Source organism: Saimiri boliviensis, chromosome X (genome assembly GCF_048565385.1).
Source record: "Saimiri boliviensis isolate mSaiBol1 chromosome X, mSaiBol1.pri, whole genome shotgun sequence".
NCBI lineage: Eukaryota > Metazoa > Chordata > Mammalia > Primates > Cebidae > Saimiri > Saimiri boliviensis.
In genome coordinates, this window is record NC_133470.1 from 7,924,361 (window position 1) to 7,943,136 (window position 18,776).

Below are 18,776 nucleotides of genomic sequence, written 5' to 3' on the forward strand. Positions count from 1 at the left end.
AGAGCCAGGAGATTCAACAGCAAGAAGCGAAGCTGATGGCCCCACCCTAGGCATCCCTACTCTATTCATCCTGTTGCTACACCTCTTCCTGTTCCCTTTTGCTTGGCAGACTCAGCCATGGCATGGGGAAATGGGAAAATGAACTTTAAAACAGGGCTGGATGAGGGTGAGGAGAGGCACAAGTCTTGTTGTTCCAAAGCCAACCTACCATTTCCTAGAGGCATGTACCTCCTCAAAAATCAGGAATCATGGCCCTACACTGGTGGTTTGTAACTTCTTTTTTGCCTCATAGACCCTTTGAGAACTCCATGATAGCTAGGGACTCTCTCACCAAACAAGTGCATATTCACACCACATTTGCCATGCAGTGCTAGGGGTTTTTTGAACTCTCTGAAAAACCACTGCTCAGGAGGTTTCAATTTGGTTCTTGCTATATTCTTTCTTAAAGAAATGCAATGTTTCTTACACTTGGGAATTTCTCTTTTCCCTAAGGAGCAAAGCAAATAGCAAACTAAACAAAATAGAAGAAAACAAAACAAACACAAGATAGCAAAACACCCCAATTCAATAAAATACTGCTATTTTTTTTCCCAAAAAAGCACTGATTGACTGGTCAACAATTTTTCTCATGCCCTTCTTTTCGACATCTTTAAGATCTCACCAGTTAATGATGCATTGAATTTTAAGCACCTATCAAAGAGAAAATATTATGTTCATTTTGTAGATGACCAAGCTAAGATCATCCCCCATCCCAACTCTGTTTTCCTTCCTCTTCCTCTCTTTCATAAAGACAAGTCATGCAGCAAGGTGCTGGCCAAACCTGTGTGACCCTTCAAGCTTTTTGACAGTCTGCACCAGGTTTCAACTATGTTGGAATCCCCCAAAACAGCACCCTAACCAATAGATAATACACACTAAAAATAGGTAAGAGAAGTTGAAAAATGCTGTTTTGACCATATTTTACAATTTAATATTTAGCTGTACTCCAGTCTGCCCCTTCCATATTCTCTACCTACTCATGCCAAATCGACTAAAAAATAATAAACAACTTCTCTCTTAATCCTCCCCTTCTACCCTTGACTTCTAACACAAGAGGTGTGGCTAACTTCCATGCCAATGCTGTGCTTATGTGGTCCATGTATTCAATCCTTACACACCCTTTGAAGTACATCTTAAATTCAACTTCCTCCATGAAGCCATTCCTAACTTTTCTGGCCAATGCTCATCACTTCTTCTCTGAATGTCTGCTATGAGTCTGCAGTGCATTCCCTAATTCTATATTTGCCGTGTGTCCTCACCTCCTCCATTTCTTACATACCACTGTATCCTGAGGATAGTCATTAGAAAATCTCTAAGCAACAGTCATTGGTTTAGAGGAACCTAAGGTAAATGCTCAGAACATGCATGATTCAAATCCCAAGGCTATTCTTACATGGAATCTTTTAAAACAAGAATTGCCGTTGTCCATATTTCTATTGATACAAAAGCCTCTTAACTCACTCACCTTTTGTCTCTACCCAGTCTACAACACAGTTTATACCACCTGTTTGTTGAATCCCTCCAAGGATTCACAGCTTAAAAGAATCAACCACCTGCCCCGCACAGAGGTATTCAGCACTTTATGAAGATGGCCTGATTTCCCATTGTCTCCCTCAGTACTTCACTGCTCTGTAGCCTTTACTACAATCTGCAATGGCTGTGAGAGCTGCCTGATCTCCTGTCACTGCTAACGATTTCACGGAAGCAGTGCTCTCCTTATATTTCTCCTGCTGCTTTAATCTTTGGCTATTAGTCTTTCATTTTGATGCAATGTTTAGGTCTAGAGTGTCTAGAAACCCTTGTAAACCCTGGCTTCATTCTACAACTTCACTGTCACCAGGATAAGTTCATATTCCTTATAGTATACTAGGTTTCTCAACCATTCTTTAGGGCTGGTTGAAGAATATTCATTTCCCAAGTTCAGATGAGGAAACCCAGGTATAGGAAGGTTAATAGAATTTTTCAACAACACATGGTCAGTGAACTAAAGAGCTACCAAATGCACTCAACCAGGGGCGATTTTGAGCCCTTCCCCTCAGGGGAGACTTGGAAATATTTGGAGATATTTTTGGTTGTCACAACTTGGTGGGAGGGGAGAGGTACTGCTACTGGCATCTAGTGGGTAGAGGCCAGGGATGCTGGTAAACATCTTACAATGCACAGGACAGCCCCATGACAAAGAATTCCTAGGTCTAAATGTCAACAGTGCAGAGGCCGAGAAACCGTGACCTAGACCCCAGTACAGGTCTTTGAATTCCTATTCTGTACTTCTTTTATCTTAGACTGTCTTGGGTTCCATGCACAGCTGGGACTTGACTAGTCAGGGGACCAACCTGACTCACTACCCAGTATAATGACATTGCTCTTCTTCAAGATATTTTTCTATCAACCATTGAAATACTGTCCTAATAATTCTGCAAATCTGCAGTGAATATGGGGTCCATGGCACCTCCCCTAGAGTTGTGAAATGGACTAGTATGCCACTTGTACAACCTTAAGTGGAAGCTGTCTGTGGGTTGCTAGGTTAAGTTACTTTGCCCCGCTTCTAAAACGTGGAGCAGTGATATCTCTCTTGCCTGTTAAGAGGATTTGCACAAAGCCAGCACATGGAAGGAGAGACATAAATGGTAGCTAATATTCCATCAGGCTGTTTCATTTACACCTATTTAAGAATATTTTCTTCTTTTTGGCATAGGCAATGGAGATTGTTCAGCATTTAAATGGAAAGAATGTCTGAAAATGATACTAAAAGGGCAATAATTATTTCAATGGGACCTTTTGCTCTCCTCAATGCCTTCTTAATTACCTAAGACCCAATTTTCTCCTTCTCACATAGTACTTAAGAAATGTCAGAGAAGTAACTGAAGTACCTTTAAACACAGAGCTCTGCTTTCCCCCAGCAATTAGGCAGATAATGCTACAGCTCCTGTTATAACTGTAGTCGATAAAGGCTGACACCCAAATGAGTAATAAAACTACTTAACAATTATGAGAATTATAGTATGCCCATCAAAGAGATGTGTATGCTGAAATAAGGTGTCAGTGCCATATGAAACCTGAAGCCATCTGGGGCTTCACTAATTATAACTACTATAGAGATAAACGGCTAAGTCAGGAGAGTTCCATTCTTATACCCGTAAGGAGGAGGATGAGAAGAAATGCAAAATTGCCTTTCTGGATTAGGGTGAAAAAAATATATATAACCATGTTATTTGGGAAGGAAATTTGACAAACACAGAACTCAAGGCACAATGCAGCTGAACTTTGTTTAACAAAGATTTACAAAAAAGTTCCTGTGGTTAAGTAAGTTTGGAATGCCTCTGGCCCCTTCTTGTTGATTTGCAGTGCATATTAGCTTATTAAAGAGTCTAAAACCTCCTGAGGAATCCAAGGTCAGGGAGAGGTATAACTGCATGGTATCAAAGAGGGAAGGTGGGGGGGGCTCTCTTGTTAAGCTGAAGATTAAATAGGTTGCCTATTAGTAAGAAACTTAAAATTGAAGCCAGCATCTCATTTGTCCAAGGGTGAAACCAAAAAAATCTTGAAATATGAATGTAACCGTAGAGAATCGGAACCCAAGATCTTAGATTTGGTGGGGGGCTCACTGGGGCCTGACTGCAGATCAGGTGCAACAAGAACATCCCTAAAGAGTCTGTGGGACTATGTACAACCTGCTTTGAGCAGTTGATATCATATGACACTGAGACACAATGGCAATGGTCAGCAGATCAGACCTAGTTTCCTCCATGCTTGGTTTGGAAGCAGGACTCACCCTCCCTTGAATTGAGCAAGTCCTTGTTTTGTTGGGAGGGATTAAGAAAGGAAAGGATCCCTTAAAAGGGAGATACTAGACTTCTTGCTAATAGTGCAGATGGGAGCTCCAGGGACAAACTAGAAGAATAAAGAGGTGATATCATATTTGGGCTCCAAGTTACAGAAGCAGGTAAAATCAATTACAATGCCAATAGTTTCCTTCCACCCCTATCAATCCACTTTTACATGGTTGCAAGCACTTCTGTAGCTCATTGTTTTTCTTCTTCACAAATAGAAGTTCAGAGTCTTGAGTAAAGCATCATCATGGAAAATGGCAGCCTTATTTGGAAGCATACTTGAAACATATAAGGAGGCTCATGGCCCATGCACTCTTAGGAACTGCCCCTCCAGAGAAGGCCCTGCATGAGTCTCTTCCTACATAGGCAGCTAGGTTGGAAAGTGGAGATGTCATTACCTCCAGGCAAAATGTTTGGCCATTTTGCTGATGTGCCCTTTTAAAACAGGGGAGAGGAAGAGTCACAGCATCTATGACAGCAAATGCATTTTACCTCTTGCCCATCTTTGCTGATGTTGTCATCGGCATGTCTGGCCACGATGGAGAGGAACTGTAGGAGGCGATGAAGGGTGTCGCAGTTGCAGGGAGGTAGAAGGTATATGAGGAGCTGCAAGGTGCCCAGTTGTTCCTCCGGCTCCAACACTAAGCAAGGCAAAAAGAGGTGCTCAAATAAAAGGGGAGCCCATACCATTCAGGCACAGAGGAAAGGCCTCTGCTCAATTGTTCTAAGAAAGGGATTATCAAAAGCAAGTCCTATTTCATGCCTTCACTCTCTTGCCCATTACTTTAGCAATGTAGCAGCAAGCTTCTGTGAAAGATATAAAATTAGACCTGGGGGAAGTATAATATCTGGAAAAATAACTGTAATCCAGGTTAAAAAAAAAAGGGTAACTAAATTTCCCTTAATTTCTTCTACCCCTTCCCTGGCATTACTCATCACCTAGTTTAAGGATTTCAGTCTTCCATTCTTGGTAAATATTTATTAACAATGAATGAGAATTGGTGAACATTCTGAAGTTTGAGTTTATAATGGATTTAAGGCTCTTTTCTGTTGAGCAATTTGCAAGGACAGATATTTTGATGGCAATAACCAAGATACGGCAAAGACAATGTCTTCTCTCTCTGTTGTACAATGCTACAATTCAAATTCTATTTGAATTGTACCATTGAGGGAAGAAATGTATGAAGGCCGACCCAAGTTTGGCCTATCTGTCCTCTACCTTCTCCTTTTTTTTTTTTTCTTCATGGAATTTATAGCTACAGCCCAGAAGCAGCTATGTTGAAAGCCCTGGCACTGGGCTTTGGCATCTTGTTTCCCCTGGGTTCCCATGGTTCCCTCCTTCTTCATATCAGAAACACTAACTCAATTTTAGGCACAGAATCAATGTGAACTCTTGTTGGTACTCTAAGCATTAGCTCATAGCACTTTCTACTGTTCTTGGGTCATTTCAAAGCCTCTTAAATTCTTCTTGGCTATTTCCATTTGTTTTATTGCAACTTTCTTCTTGCTAATTATTCCCAGGGTAAATCTGAGAAATGTCTCAAAATAGCCCACTCTTTAGAGATTGATAAATAAGGACAAAAAAGTTATCGGGAAACATATGCATAAAGTTATGATGAATGAGTTGAACATCTCAGTATTCCAGGGCCACTTTCCCACAAATGGCTGTATTACGCACAGAGAGTGTTGATGAAAGCTGTGTACAGCTCCCTGGTGAGAAGTGGGTCCGGCATGTCCCTCAGGAACTCTTTCAGCAAGGCTGCCACATCATGAACACTGTGCTCCTCCTCCAGAGACACATCAATCCCACGGTCAAATTCCTCACGTAACTAGAAAAACAATGGTTCGAGTGGCAGTCACATAACACCATACCTCAATGTGCAGTGCCCAGCAAGAGAAGTGCTGTGACACGTAGGATCTGGAATTAAGTCTGTACAGACCCCAAGAAAGAGAAGCAAACAACATGTCACCTTGATCTGTCAAGTTTACACGTCCAGCTATGAATATATATGTATGTGTGTGTATATATATATATACATATATGTATATATATACATGTATATATATACATATATGTATATATATTTAAAAACATTATTAAATAAAACTATCTGTGGATTTATTGTTAATGATGTAGGCAGAAGGGCTCAGTAATGACAACCAGGTTAGGAGGAACACCTAAAAGGTGGAAAACAACTTAGGTCAACTAAAATGTGGGAAGGAGGAATTAATTTGTTACACAGTGGTTTTGTGTGTCACCAATCCTGCCATGTTTGAATGTTGATATTTTACTGAGGTTACTTGACAAGAGAACAAAGAGATTTTTCTGCAAAAATGAAATTAAGAACCATGATAAGACATTTATGACTAAGGCTTAAAAGATGACAATAACTAAATACTGTCTTAGATTTGTCAAAGTAGCCTTATTAACAATTACCAGAAGGATTCCCTGCTGTAATCATTACACTAAGTCTATTAGCACTTAGAGCAGCAAGAAAACAAAGTAACAGGAGTGTAATAACTCCACGCCCTGCTTTTGTCTCTAAAAGCTCAACTTCTCTTATGCATTATTCTCTGCTGTAGAAATAATTATGTAACTTCATAATCCTACACTATGCAATAAACTTCTCTAAGAGTTCATTTGTTTTCAATCATCTATCCATCCATCCATTCAACTAAGATTATTACAGGTTCCCTGTGTCACAGGCCCTGTTACAGGCCCTCAAAATACACTAGTGAATAAAGAGGCAAAGTACCTCTAGAGAAACAAAGTGATAAGCAGATAATCCCACAAATGATTCACTCTTAACATTGTGGCTAGTCATCTAAGAAAAAAGTGCAGGGTGCAAAGGGGTTATATGACAAAATAAAATGATGAGTGAGTTAGAGCATATTTCATAGTCAAAATCTACTTCTAAATAAACACTAATTATATTTTTATTGGGTAATCCTTAAATACAACTCCATGCAAAGGTTTCCCCTTTGACGAATCCAGATATAACTGATGAGTAAATTTTGGCATTTGCTACCTGTCCACTTGAGGAGAATGAATACCCATCACTATCCTGAACCACTCATTGATTCCAGACAACTCGCCATCAGTGTGTGTTGGGCAGCCAAAACAAAGGCTTCCATTGAAATTCCTCCAACTTGTGATCATTCAAACACACCATACTTCTTTTCTGAGCATACAGACATGCAGAAAGAATGGAACATGCAAATAGCTTGGCCTGTGAAGTTAACGGTGACTAGTTAAATTGTGTGATCTTGATTTACATTTCTTAATCTCTTTAAGCCTTGACAGAAGTGTGTTAAAGAGGCTACGCTCACAGCAGGTTGGCAGATTCAATGAGATAATATTTGTGAAAATATTCTGCAATTCTGCATAGGTGGAGGCCTACGAAATATCATACTATCTTCCTTCTTGCAAGTTCTGTTGTGGAACATTAAATGTTGATCCATTTAATGTTGTTTCTTGTGTGAGAATAAAAACTAGCCAGCCAATCAGAAAACATACTTCTTTTGAAAGCCTTTTTTGTCTTGACAAAAAATATATATGATGTATTTATTTCAATTACTTTCAATAATATGAACAAATGTCATTTCTTCAGCTTCATCCAACTAAAATTCATTTTCATTTGAATTAATTTTCAAGTTGCTGAGTTCCTTATTTCCTTTCACTGAAAACAACATAAAGAAAATAATGATTGAATTTTCCTTCACCAACAAATGAACTCTTTTCTCAAAGGATGGTTTGTGTTTTATGAAGCCATTACAAACACGAATACCTGCCTCATCACAGGAACCTATTGTTGGAGGTCTAATACCAAACTTCGTGGCAGGAATGTTGCACAGGGCTGAAGGAAACAAAGGAGCACAGTCCCTATGTGAAAAGCGTACTGGGGGTCAATGGTTCTATGAAAACTTCATAAGAATTATTTATTTTTGATAAAGTAAAGCTATAATAGCATCTTATGTGAAGGGAATATTAACGGCATTTTTAGTATCACATTTTAGTAAAATAGATGCTATATACAATTATTTTCTATCACTTATTGATCGGGTACTCTGAATTTCCTGCTTTTGCAATTGCCAATAAGATGTATATAAATTAGTTTTGTTTGGCTGCACATGCCACAGATGCAGCCATGTGTTTTGCTTTCAAGTGTTTGAGCCTAACTGTAACAACATTTCTGAGTTGTTGCCTTTTACCTCCTGGAATTCAATTATATTATAATAGCTTGGAGGGTAAAAAAAAAAAAAAAAAAAAAATAATCAAAATTGAATTTGCATAGACTTGAACTTTGCAAAAGGTAATTGAACTGAAAGTCAAGTAAAACATAAAATATAATCTTTACTTTTTACTTACTTGTCTCACTCTCTTTTTTGAGCTTCCAACTCGGAATATCCCCACTGTCTGGAGGCCTGAAAATAAGCAAACAAAATCAACAGTCTTGTTTTATGGCTTGAGACTCTGGAGGAAATCAAAATAGAAGGAGAGCAGAATGCCAGCACAGTGCCATAACATGCAGAGCAATAGTAACCTGGCAGCATACAGTAAAGCTTCTTTCATCTCACACTATTTCTGTTTTCCAGACACTTAAAGGTCAGCCCTCTAAGCACCAGAATTTTATGTTTAATGTTTCTGATCAAATATTTTCATGTGATATTATATATTTCTAACCTTCTCCTTATCAGAGAAATGAGCTTTTATTTCATTATTCAGAATTATTACCTAAACACACATTCTATAGGGATTCTAGCTCTTTATCAATTTTAAAAAATATTTGTCTGACTATAAAGTGTGCTTCTTAAAGAAAATCTAGAAAATGGAGAAAAATGTAAAAATAATATACTTTTAGAAATACCTGATGCAGAAATAGTCACTCTTAAGTTTCTTCTTCTTCTTCTTTTTTTTTTTTCTTTTTCAGACAGGGTCACACTCTGTTGCCCATGCTAGAGTATAGTGGTGTGATTACGACTCACTGCTGCCTTGACCTCCTGGGCTCCAGTGATTGACCCACCTCAGCATCCAGAGTAGCTGGGACTACCAGCACATGCCTCCATGCCTGAGTACTTTTTTTTTTGTATGTTTTGGAGAGACAGGGTTTTGCCATGTTGCCCGGGCTCAAGCTCAACTCCTGGGCTCAAGTGATCCGCCAGTCTCGGTCTCCCAAATTGCTGGGATTACAGGTGTGAGCCACCATGCCTAGCTAATATTTCACTTTTAAAATCCAGCCTTTTCTACATGAATGTATGTATTTTTACATAGTTAAGCTCACACTGCACATATATAATATCTATCTATTAACAGAGAAAATGCTACTGCCTTTCTTATGCCACAAGAATTTTCATTCATGCTGGTAACACTTCCTTGTAAATGTCACTTAAAAGGGAAGAAAAGACTACAAATTGGGTATAGTGCATACTGCTCGGGTGATGGGTGCACCAAAATCTCACAAACCACCACTAAAGAACTTATGTAACCAAATACCACCTGTTCCTTAAAAATCTATGGAAATATGAAAAAAGATGCCAAATATTCTATTGTATGAATGGGCCACAATTTACTACATATTCCCCTCTAAATGGTGAACAGGTCCCCAAAATATACATGCTTATTTTGCTATTATAAATGACCTTACTGTGAACAACACTGTGGATATGTTTTTGTTCACATTTCTTATTGCTTTTCCTAGGATCATGTCCTAGACGTGAGAATATAGTGTCAGTGCTGAGGTTGAGAAACCCAGTTCTAAAAAATTAGGTCTCTTAAAAACACAAGTAATTTTACTATCACATACTAGAAATTTCAGCAATAGTTTCTTAATAGCATTAAATTTCCAGTCAACATCCACATAATGGACACGCACTGTGATATGGTCTATGTGCCTTTTAGTCCCTTAATCTGTGTTTCCCCCTTTTATTTCCTTTTTCCTTATAATTGGCTTAGTGAAGAAATCTCAGTGATTTCCTACTGTAGATCTACATATTGTCTGGATTTGGATGCTCCATGGTGTTATTTATATGTTCTTCTCTCCCCTTTATTTTCTGTAAAGAGATAGCTAAAGCCAGAGATTTCTGACTGTGGTGTGATTTTATAGGGCAAGAATACTTCACAAAAAGTATTGCATACTTCCTTTGGGAGCATGGAATGTCTGAATGGCTCTCCTTTTTCTATGCCAGTCATTAGTCATTGCCATTGACGAGCATCATGTACATTACTTCTTTCATTGGTGGCAAATTTTCTTTTCATTTGGGAGATTCAGTTATGAGAGTGATGGCCACCACATGAAGACAGCTGGTCTGAGAGTAAAGCCAGCAAACAGAGGACAATCATGACATCATTTGAATCCTGGACCCAGCTCTGCCTAAATCTAGATCAAGCTCCCAATATATAAATAAAGATGGTTGTTATTTGTGGGAGGTCACTTTGCTTAACCTATTTTATTTGGGTACCTTTTGGGTACATTTCTCTTGGCACTGAAAAATTTATGACTAGTACAACATATAATTAAATCAGAAATAATTGGATTTTTTATATAGAGTTGGAGTCTTGCTATATTGCCTGCCTCGTCTCAAACTCCCAGGCTCAAGTAATCTTTTTGCCTTGGGCCTCCGAAAGTGTTGGGATTACAGGCGTGAATCACAGTGCCAGCCTTAACTCTTTATAACATTATTTCTTTACATCCAAAAACAAAGTAAACATCTCAATTTGTTTTAGTTGTCTTTTCTATCTCTTGATAGGAAGAGAATAGTCCCACTTGTGTAGAAAACGCCCTTATGTGATATCTTGCTTCTGTAGAAATTTAAATTATTCAGAAACCATGTGAAAATAAAAAAGTAAATGCAGCCAGAATTAAAATTACTGAGACCTACTATTAAAGTTTTCTATTTCATACATAGAAGAGTCATTCAGTTCATTCAGGGTCTATTTCTCTCTATATAATAATATATGCCAAGTACTATTCTAAGTATTGTATGCACGTTAATTAATTGAATCACTGCAGAACTTTTGAGGTGAGTACTTATGTTCATTTGCGCAGATGAAGAAATACAATTCTGTATTTTATTCTAAATAGTGTGATTTTTTCCCTAGTTACCCAATTGATAGAAGCAATAAATCAGGCAATTTCATTACTGTGCAAACATCATAGAGTGTACTTACACAATCCTAGATGGTATAGCCTACTAAATACCTATGCTATATGGTAGAGCCTAGTGCTCTTACACTACAAACCTGACGGCATGTGACTGTGTTAAATACTGCAGGTAACTGTAACAAAATGTTAAGTATTTGTGTATCTAACTATAGAAAAGGTACAGTAAAACTACAGTATTATAATCTTATGCAATGACCATTGCCTATTGGTCGATCGTTGATGGGAATGTCATTATGTGGTACGTGACTGTGTGTGTGTGTGTGTGTGTGTGTGTGTGTGTGTGTGTGTGTGTGTATACAGGGAGAGGTACGTTCAAGGTATGTACATAGGTAGTACACAGGCATGTGAAAGATAAGATGGAAAAAAAACCCTACACTTAAAATTTTGTATAAACAAGATTTTACTACATTAGTTTTAGGTTATCCATGTGTTATCCAGTGATTTCCATTATAATGAATTAAGAAATTTAGATATATTCTTAACAATTTTTAAATAAAGTTCAATTTTTCTTAGGAAGCAAACAGATGAGAATGTTAATAGTAGTTATGTCTATATGGTAACCTCAGAATTTTCTTTGCTCTCACATTTACTCTATTACAATGAGCTATTATTTTTATAGTAAAAAGTAAACTTTTCTCATGTACATAAAACATGTGCTAACATTACAGCAAACAAATTTAGTTTATGAAAATGGCAGTTTAATAAGCCAGAAGTCTAAATTTCAGAAAAAGTTTTAAAGAACTGTATATGATTTTTAAGTCAACTTAGTAACTAGAATTGACTTGCAAAGGGTGACTGTGGAGAAATTTTAAGTGAATAGCTTCCACAAAGATGCAAATAGCAATATGTAAACCTGTTGTCAAAAATGATGTATTTTCTATTCACTTAAGCAATGATTCCCCAATTTTTTTTAGGTTGGACTCTTACTTTTTAAAGGAATCCTTGTGAGTAACCTCCTAGGCTACTTTTATGTACAATTAATAAAAGTGGCTCTGGTCTGTTTGGAAGAAGTCCTGGTGACAAACCCAGTCCAACAGACCTGACCCTTCCCTAAATTGCTTGGCCTCCAAGGTCACTTCTGAGGACTACTGGGAGCTAAGTAGTCTGAATATCATCAAGTTGATTCACCCCCTCCTCCGATCTTGTTTAGCCCCACAATTTCTTAGCAAACACATCTGTACACATTTACACAGAAAATTTCAGCTCAGAGCATGATCAAATGAACACAATTGAAATTGGGTACTTTAATGAATGATGCTTGAATAAGTATTTGAATTAGTATTTTAGACAGACAAGTCTACTTACCATGTTTTTCTAGATGCTGACAGCAGCTATCCACCAGCCTGGGGACCTGCCTGTAAATAGGATTCAGACTGAGTTTCTTATCTCTGGCTTTTTCTTTTTTACTTTGAGCCTCAGCAGGCAAGGAAAGTTGTAAAGCTTCTAGTAGTCGAGACTGGTTGTCATCAAGATCGGTGATAGAATCCACTGACATGGCACCCTGCAAGTGACGCAGAGCCATGAACAAAAATACAGATAGCCAAGAAAAACAGCTGCCCCCAGATGCTAGCCAATACATACTTTGCTCGTGACTCTATCATACTTAAAATAATACTGCTTGATTGCATTAATTGTACTGTTTGTATATTTTAAAAAAAGATGCCTTTTGAAAAAGTTAGAAAACCTCTACAAGGTTTCCTCAAGGTAAAGGCAGTTACAATTTCAACAATAGCCAAAAATTTCCAAATGGAAGACAAGCAATGGGAAACATATAATTAAAGTATTTTGGCCCCATCACTTCATTTCTTGAAACAAGAAAAAAATTACATACTCAATGAATGAGGTAGTCAGAGAAGTCTTGTAAATAAAAAACTATGGCTCTAGGATTTTTAAAGTGGAATAATTCCACTAAACAGCCTTAGCTTAATTTTCCTGAGAAACAGCACAAAGTACTTTACTAGAGAGGTGGTCCTGGGAAATGCCAGTAGGGGAATGGGGAAATGAGATAAGGAAGGAAAGGCAGCTGATGAAGGGAGCATTATTAAGCCTATTACCATTGCGGGCAACTGGAGCTCAGTCTTTCTGCGGAGCTCTAGGAGACAGCTATGTATTATGCACCTCAGAGCTATCCCTATCAAATGAGAGAGCTGGGGTATTTATACATCAAGCCTCAGGCATCACTGCTTAAGGGCAGCCTCTGGTGGGGGGCAGAGAGATAATAATATCTCCTAAGTACTTAACAGCCTTCCATCTGCATGGGCTGGGTGACTCTGGCATCAGAGAAAGCCCTCAGCAAAGAAGGTGTTGGCAGGTGGAAGGTGAGCTGGCATGCTAGGAATGGTAAAGGGTCAGGGAAAGGGAGCACGGCACCAATTGCATTTGCCATAGCCACCCATACTTGATGAAGCACTGAGAAAGCAGTTGGCTAGCCAGGCCTGGACAGAGGAGAGGACATTTGGGAGACTCATTGCCTGAGCCCTACCTTCCCAGAAAGCTAAAATTTAGAGGTTTAGTGTCATTGTTGTATGACAATACAGTCTGAGATACAATGACACAATTAGAAGAACAATTCCATCATGCAAATTCAGGCATTCCATAATTTTGTAGTTTCTTCATTTTTAAACATGGTCAATACAGCAAAAACAATGGATCAGGTCTCCCTCTACTTTGGAGAAGCAATGAATGTTAGGGGCTGATTGTGAAATGTGGGTTTTATGTGGGAAGTGTCTGGTGTTTTTAACTAGGACAGTCTTCAACAGCTGGAGGTGGCAGAAGTTAAGGATCCCCAAGTGACAGAGAGAAAAGGGAGAGAAGATCAGGTGTGGTGGCTCATGCCTGTAATCCCAGCACTTTGGAGCATTTGAGTTAGAAAGTTTAAAACCAGTCTGGGCAACACAGTGAGACCACACCTCTACTAAAAAAAAAAAAAAAAAAAAAAAAAAAATTAGCTAGGCATGATGGTGTGCATTTGATTAGCTAGTATGGTGGTGTGCATCTGTAGTCCTAGCTACTGGGGAGGTTGAGGCAGGAGGATTGCTTGAGCCCAGAAGATTGAGGCTGCAGTGAGCAGTGATCATACCACTGCACTCCAGCCTGGGCAACAGAGTGAGACCCTGAATCAAAAAAATAAAAATAAAATGCTGATCTGTTTTAAAAAAGGAAGAGAAGATCTCCCAGTAACCTGGAAGCTTTAGAGATGCTTATCAACTGACTCAGCCAATCACCAGCCAGTTTGCCTGAAGAATTCAAATAATAGCACACTGCCTAGAACCTAGTACTCAGCAATTGGTATCACATTGTTAGAGTATTGTTTTGAAAGAGGATATATAGAGGATTCTATGGTTCTGTTTGAGAAAATGAAATGTTCCATTGATAAGGAAAAAGCTCATTGTTTAGGAAGACTCACTGCCAATTCAGTTGGCCAGGCATGTTCTCAGACCAGTGATGAAGAAGGTATTAATAGCTAAAACACCGGACCCTGCCCTTGAGACTCCAGTCTAGCAGTCAAGTCTAGCAAGACTGATGGATTACAAGAGACCAGAATCAATGGTGATATTGTTGAATGTTTAGGAGAGCATGGAGCACAGAAGTGACAAAGGGGGGATATCCAACAGCTTCGAGAGGAGTCAGGACAAGGTCTGAGTCTATGCCAGGTGCCACATGCCCAGTGCATTCTTCATTAATGGAGTTGTTGACAGATATCTGAACACCAACTACATAACCAGTTTTCACATGAACAAAACCTCAAAGAATAACTGTACATCTTCAGTTTTCCTAACACTGGTGTCAGAGCAAATACTGGCCACCTTACCCTCCTCCTAGCCCGAGGAGCCGGTTCCGGGGTGTTTGGGGATGTTGACTCATTTGGTGTTTCTGAGGTTGAGCTGAGAGATGAGTTACTGCTTGAGAGTTCTTTGTTTTGTCTTTTATTTCCAAATGGGAGGAGGGAAGCCACAAAGTCAGATGCATCTTTCTGCTCGTCCCTCTGCAAGTCCTGCTTGAGTTTATAGGCCCTGTCATTTGCAATGACTTGGGATAAGGGCATTCCAAATGCCTGTGGGATGAATTCTGGAATCAAAAAAACAGACATTCACTTTCAGAGACTGACTGGACCATTGAAAACACTCTCATTTATGTTTAAGAGCTAAGTAAGGACAGACATATTCAAAGAAATGTTTTCTGAAGAACTGACTCATCAGTCAAAATACAAAGGTGACATTTGTGCTTATCACAATGGCCCAAGTTTCCATTTCAATAAAGAAAACTAGTATTTATAAACACATATCTTAGACACCTAGGTCTCTACTTTTTCTCCACATGTCTCAAGTCTGTCCATTCATTCAAACAGGCATTTATTGAATGCCTACTACATGCCACAACAAGCTAGTCAATGGGAGGTGCAAAGCTTATAAAAGATACAGTCCTTTCTCCTGAGGTGTTCAGTATAGGGTCCAGCCCTATAGGGTTCTGTGAGCCCCTCCTGGCTGGTGTGGAGATGAGAAATTGTAGAAACAAAAGGCACAAGACACAGAGAAAGAGAGTTTGGGCCGAGGGGTCCACTGCTACCCAAAGTGTAGAGACCAGCAGTGGCCCCAAACACCAAATGCCTGGACGCTCTCTCTCTCACTTTTATTGAGTTGCAAATCTGGAGGCAGGGTAGGTAGGGCATGGTCTTGGTGGTCAGAGACTGGGGGCGCGGTAGATACGGCGTGGCAGCGATAAGGTCAAGTACATCACGTGCCATTCAGGTAGGGGCTCAGGAGTTTCGCACCTGAAGTAAGGTAAGGTGCATAATGCATCAGCACTTTTCCACACTTATCAAGAAAGAACTAAAACATTAAGATGTATATTACTATTACTGATTATGTTTTCTAAGTAAAAAGGAACCAGGTGCAGAAGCAGAACATAAGAGTAGACATGGAATGTGACCACTGAAGCACAGCATCACATAGAGACAGTTAAGCCCCTGGATGTCTGTGGGCCTACCTGACAGCTGTCAGGTCTTACCACAAGAGCATGGAGAAGCGGAGTTTTCTCCAAACTTCCCCAGGAAGGAGATGTCTCGGCCATTTTGGACATCTTCTTCCCTAGCTGGCTAAGCAGCAGGCGCTTTCACAGCGCTGGTGCTGCCACACAGCTGAGGCGACCTCCAGCAGCCCTTATGGGACATGACAGAGAGCTTAAAGCATCTTGCCTTAGTGTCATTCATTTCACAGTGTCACCCCAGGTTCACACTTCTGACCAGAGAGGTATTAGTAAAAGAATTAAGATCACTTATGAATAACTAAGATCACATATGAATAACTAATAACTACTACAGTTATATTTCTAGTTACTTTCTTCTTCATTATTTATATGGAAAATAGGCTGAGGCCTTTTGCTCCTGCCTCTGCGCTTATGGGATCTCCCCTCTACATTCAGAGTGTGGGTTGGGGTGAAGGAGTAGAGAATCAGAAATGCAAATCATGATAACAGAGTGACTATCAGGTGTTATAATAGAGAGATGCATAAAGCTAAGGCTGAAATTTAATTAACTGAATACACTTTGAGGTTTCCAGTAAGAGTCAGCATGTGAAGTGATAACATGAGAGGCAGAAGAGCACATTCTATTTTCAGCCAGCTGGTTGGGGCTGTAACTCTCATGATCTACACTCAAGCCACTCTGCTCGCCACATGCAGAGTGGGATACTAAACATCTGGCGGGAGGCCCAGGAAACAATTTGTTAAATCCTCTAGTAAGGACAATTTGGGGAAAGGGGCATAGTACAGAAATTGATGGCTTTTTTTTTTGGAGACCTGCATACAGTTCCTTTCTGAGTTTCTGTCATAAATCTGTTTGTATACATATACCTTGGATCCTTCAGGCCAAGCATTTTATTAGCAATATTTTAGATTCATGCCGAAAGGCACTAATAATAGTCAAATGTATTATTCTTTTTAGATTCCAAATTAGGTCTCCTAGCATCAGTAAGTTGGAATCTAACCTCTCCATTGTTTTTATAAGCCCTATGGATGAAACTAGAGTGATCAAGGGAAAATAATTCCAATGTTGGTTGTTCTTTGAAAGAAAAGGCTAACATTAAAATCAGGTAAAGGACTTTAAAAGGCCAAGTCTACATTAAAAGCAGAAATACTACTTGAAAAGCCTGAACCTCTGGTTCTATCAAAACATGCAATTTATTGTGAAGTAAAAAAACAAACCTTTTTGGAATTTTCAGAGGATAGTTGCCATTCTTTAGCAACAAGCTAGGTGATATACGGTAATAAAAAATAATTCTTTGAGTGATCAATGTGGACAGTGTATTGAGGTATAATTCTCACTATTGATAATAGGCTGTGTCTACTCCTAGCAAAATTAGAAACCAGAGGGGATAGTACCAGATCTCCTGTTATGCACCCTGAAGACTATATATATATATATATATATATATATATATATATATATATATATAATGCTGTCTGTAGAAATAATCAAACATTACTTTTAAAAGGTTGCAAAAGTCTAGAAACATGTGGATGGTAAGGCTGACAGCTACATGAAATAACAGAAACAGAGGGGGATAATTAGAGTGAAAAGAACATTGATAAATGTAGCAAGTGACACATCTGCTCAGATAGGCATATGCATGGCAGGGATTTACTATAAGATGGGGACTATTGAGCCCTTCCCCAGTCATTTTTTCCATATAAGGAAAACCAACCAGAGTCGTTTACAGATTTCTTATACCTCTGGTGCAGATCTTCCCCACCAGCAAATAATTCTGCCTCCTGATTCAGGAGAAGAGCAACCAGCAGGTACAAAGGCTCCAACTCTTCACACTTGCTGTACCTGTGCCTTCTACCACCTCCCTTTGCATGCTATGGAGGTATGACTCTGCATCCTGCCAGCCTTTCTGCCTCTCCCTGTTTCCCATGCTCTCCTACCTGCCATTCAACTATTGATAACTTTGAACCATGGACAATGTTGTACTGTACTCAAGAGTACAAAAAATTACCCTAATACTCTTAGAGTATAAGTAGGGTTCAGCAATTGCTTTCTATAAGGGACCAGAGAGTAAATATTTTAGGCTTTGTTGACACGGCTGGGGCTTAGAAGGGCTAGGATGCAAAATGATAAAGTGCTTGCATTCAGCATGGGGCAATTGCAGAGTCAGCTTGCAGACTGAGCATTTCCTTCTATTTTGTGGCCTAGGTGATCAATTTGCCTCACTCTAGCCTCCACCGTATTGGCTGGTTGCACACTCTTTGTAACAGCTACTCAATCTGCCAGTCTAGCGGGAAAGCAGCCACAGACAGTAAGTAAATGAATGGGCATGGCTGTGTTCTAGTAAAGCTTTATTTACAAAGACAGCTGGTGGGCCACCCCTGCTATTAATTACATCTTCTTGTGCCTGTATCTTCAACCTCTTTTTTCTACTAGATATTTTATACTAAATATGTTCAAGCAGCTACTTCTTAAAATAATAAATAACCCTGGACCCACTCTTTTCTTTTCTCCACAGTTTACCCCCTTTCCTTTTACCACAGTTAAAATTCTCTGAAGTGTTTCCTTTACTTTCTGGCCTATAACTTTCTCAACTACTATTCTTTCCTCATTTCATCCCATCTAGCTGATACCTCCATTGGATTCTAAAGCAGCTCCCTCCAAGTCATTGCTGTCTTCAGGGTCATTAAATTCAGTGTCTGTTGACAGCTCTGTTTCATTTGCCCTTTTTGCAGCCTTTAAACCTGACTGACATTCCCT

The 18,776-nt window shown here is 39.2% G+C and overlaps 1 protein-coding gene across 3 annotated transcripts in view; it reads right to left on the reverse strand.

Moving 5' to 3' along the window:
• The window catches only part of ARHGAP6 (Rho GTPase activating protein 6), a 542,269-nt gene that overhangs the window by 37,135 nt on the left and 486,358 nt on the right, over positions 1–18,776 (reverse strand). For all 3 annotated transcript variants that reach the window (XM_003920302.4, XM_074391719.1, XM_074391720.1), the window contains exons 4-8: positions 14,844–15,100; positions 12,338–12,533; positions 8,239–8,294; positions 5,548–5,698; positions 4,362–4,510 (exon numbers count right to left, since the gene is read on the reverse strand). In XM_003920302.4, the coding sequence (XP_003920351.3) occupies positions 4,362–4,510; positions 5,548–5,698; positions 8,239–8,294; positions 12,338–12,533; positions 14,844–15,100 (809 nt within the window). The remainder of the gene's footprint in view (positions 1–4,361; positions 4,511–5,547; positions 5,699–8,238; positions 8,295–12,337; positions 12,534–14,843; positions 15,101–18,776) is intronic.